We start from the raw sequence: 2229 nt of genomic DNA on the forward strand, positions 1-2229 counted from the left end.
TCTTTGCTTCAAGTTCTTCTTATTCCTTGATTCGTAAAAAACAGGTCCAAATAGTAGTTAAAGAAGAAGTGGAAAATTAAACCCTTATTAAGAAAAATTATTCTCTTCTCCCTTCTTGGACGAGAAATTCTACAACGAGCACAATGAATCTATGCAATTGGTATGGAATCACTTTAACAGCATAGGAAGTGTCGTGGCATTGCTTGAAAACTTTTCTCTACTCATCCTCGCTATTTGTTTGTTGAATGAAGTGCATGAGCCAACTAGTCAATCTTCTCTGGGCCAATAAGTTGCTACATGCCAAAGCTACTAATTTTGCCAAAAAAGTATGGTCCATGTCTTTGTGATATGGCGAATATTGATAGACATATGTGTAATGCTTCTCACATTTTGAGTTACTGATCCACTTGGCGATTGAGTTTGATCGGTCTAAATTTTGGTACTTAGGTCTCAGAAATTTTAGGGTTGATAACTCGACCCGTTTTTAGTTTTATGAAGACATCACTAACGGACTTTCACACAATCGGAGGACAAATCATTGAAAACATTTTCTTGGTCAATACTAAGATCTGTACATTGCCAGGGAAATAGGAATGCTTACAAACTCAACAACAAGAAGAAAATCAGTAAAATTTCATTTCAGGTGTGTGTAATTAATATAACAGAAAATTTACAAAATGAATTCATTAGAATGGAGAATGGATCCAATAACTCCATTTGTTTATCTACATTACTTCATCTTCAAATTCAGCGGTAATGGTGAACTACCCAGAGATTTGTTATCCCAAGTTTCAAAATTTATCTTTGCGTTAGTGAAAGGTAATCAATTAATGTAATTTCCTGATTGAATTGGACTATTCATTAATTTAGTTTCTTTGATTTAATGACATTGATTATGTTATAGGGATGAACATAATGGATCACCCGCAATGTTAGATCTTAAGCTGAATTCAACTACATTAGTTGGGTCTTCAAACAATGTGAGCCTTTTTAATATTCCTCCATTTTGATTAATTAATTCAACCAATAAGAAGAGGAAAAAGTTTTGATACATTTTTGTAAATTCTTTTGCAGGAACATGTTATCTTTTGCTATAATGTGTTGGTACTTGGTAGGCCTGTGGTACTTGTTGAAACGGATATAAGCTCTACTAGTTTTTACCCTATGCTCTTGTTTCGTCAACTCTTTGTTTCATTAAGTTTTTACTTCATATCAGATATCTCATCAATCTGGATATCTGAAACTCACTCCCGTTTTCGGGGCAGAATATCGCACACAACACATTTTCTTAGTGTGCGAAATTCATCCATTTCCTTAGAGCGCGAGAGAACGTAGCACGTGAGTGTGCGAGAATAACGCACACCAATTCCGAAAGTAAAGGTTTTATTAGTTGTACTCCAGTACCTATTAGCTGTCATCCACTATATAAACACTTATATAAAGAGAAAGGTAGGAGAGAGAAAGTATGATAAAAGGGAAGACACATTTTATAAAGAGAGACATATTATTCAGAGAAAAGACTTTATTTCTTTTATCATCTTCTTCCCCAAAAACTAGATTTTGAGAGCTTCAAATACTCATTAATGGAGATTCAAAATGTAATATTCATGTAATTACAACAATCACTAGTGAAAAACCATGGATGTAGATCATAATGACTGAACCATGTAAAAATCCTTTGTGTCTCTTTATGATTTTAGCACTTTAATCTTTATCTTGATTGTGAAATAGACTTAGATCTAGAAAATATCATAAGAGGTGTTAGTTGTGGGATTTCCTGCCACTACACCTGTACCGAAATATGAAGTTTAACATAGTTGGTCATATCCTTGAAGTCATGTCTCCTGTTTGGAGGTTCTCCTGTTTGTGACAGATTTGGTACAGCTAAATCACTGAGGACAGATGTGTGCTGTTTAGGCACGAGTATCACAATGATCCATTTAGTTTTCTGTCAATCGCGTCTCTTCATTTTTCTGTTTTTAGATTTTCTCCAACTTTTGTTGCATTTATTGCAACCCCTATGCTCAATATTTGTAGAGATGATGTCAGGGATGTCGGATTGGCATCACACTCGATAGTGACATCAAAAAATGACAACAAAAGGACAAGTGTGGTTATGCCCAATGGCGGTTATGTTATCTTTGGTCTTGCTGATCAGCGCAGTGGTGGAATTGTTTCAGCTGTTTATGGAGAGGTAAACTGTGAAGACTTCAAGTTGCCTTGTTCATG

At 35.0% G+C, this 2229-nt stretch overlaps 1 protein-coding gene across 1 annotated transcript in view; it reads right to left on the bottom strand.

Annotated features, from left to right (window-relative positions):
- Positions 1–1783: 1783 nt before the first annotated feature.
- Positions 1784–2229, bottom strand: part of LOC113306509 (uncharacterized acetyltransferase At3g50280-like) — a 2469-nt gene continuing 2023 nt past the window's right edge. Inside the window, exon 2 of the mRNA XM_026555439.1 lies at positions 1784–1909. Coding sequence (XP_026411224.1) covers positions 1784–1909 — 126 coding nt within the window. The remainder of the gene's footprint in view (positions 1910–2229) is intronic.

This window comes from Papaver somniferum, chromosome 8, assembly GCF_003573695.1.
Source record: "Papaver somniferum cultivar HN1 chromosome 8, ASM357369v1, whole genome shotgun sequence".
In the NCBI taxonomy this organism is placed as follows: Eukaryota; Viridiplantae; Streptophyta; class Magnoliopsida; order Ranunculales; family Papaveraceae; genus Papaver; species Papaver somniferum.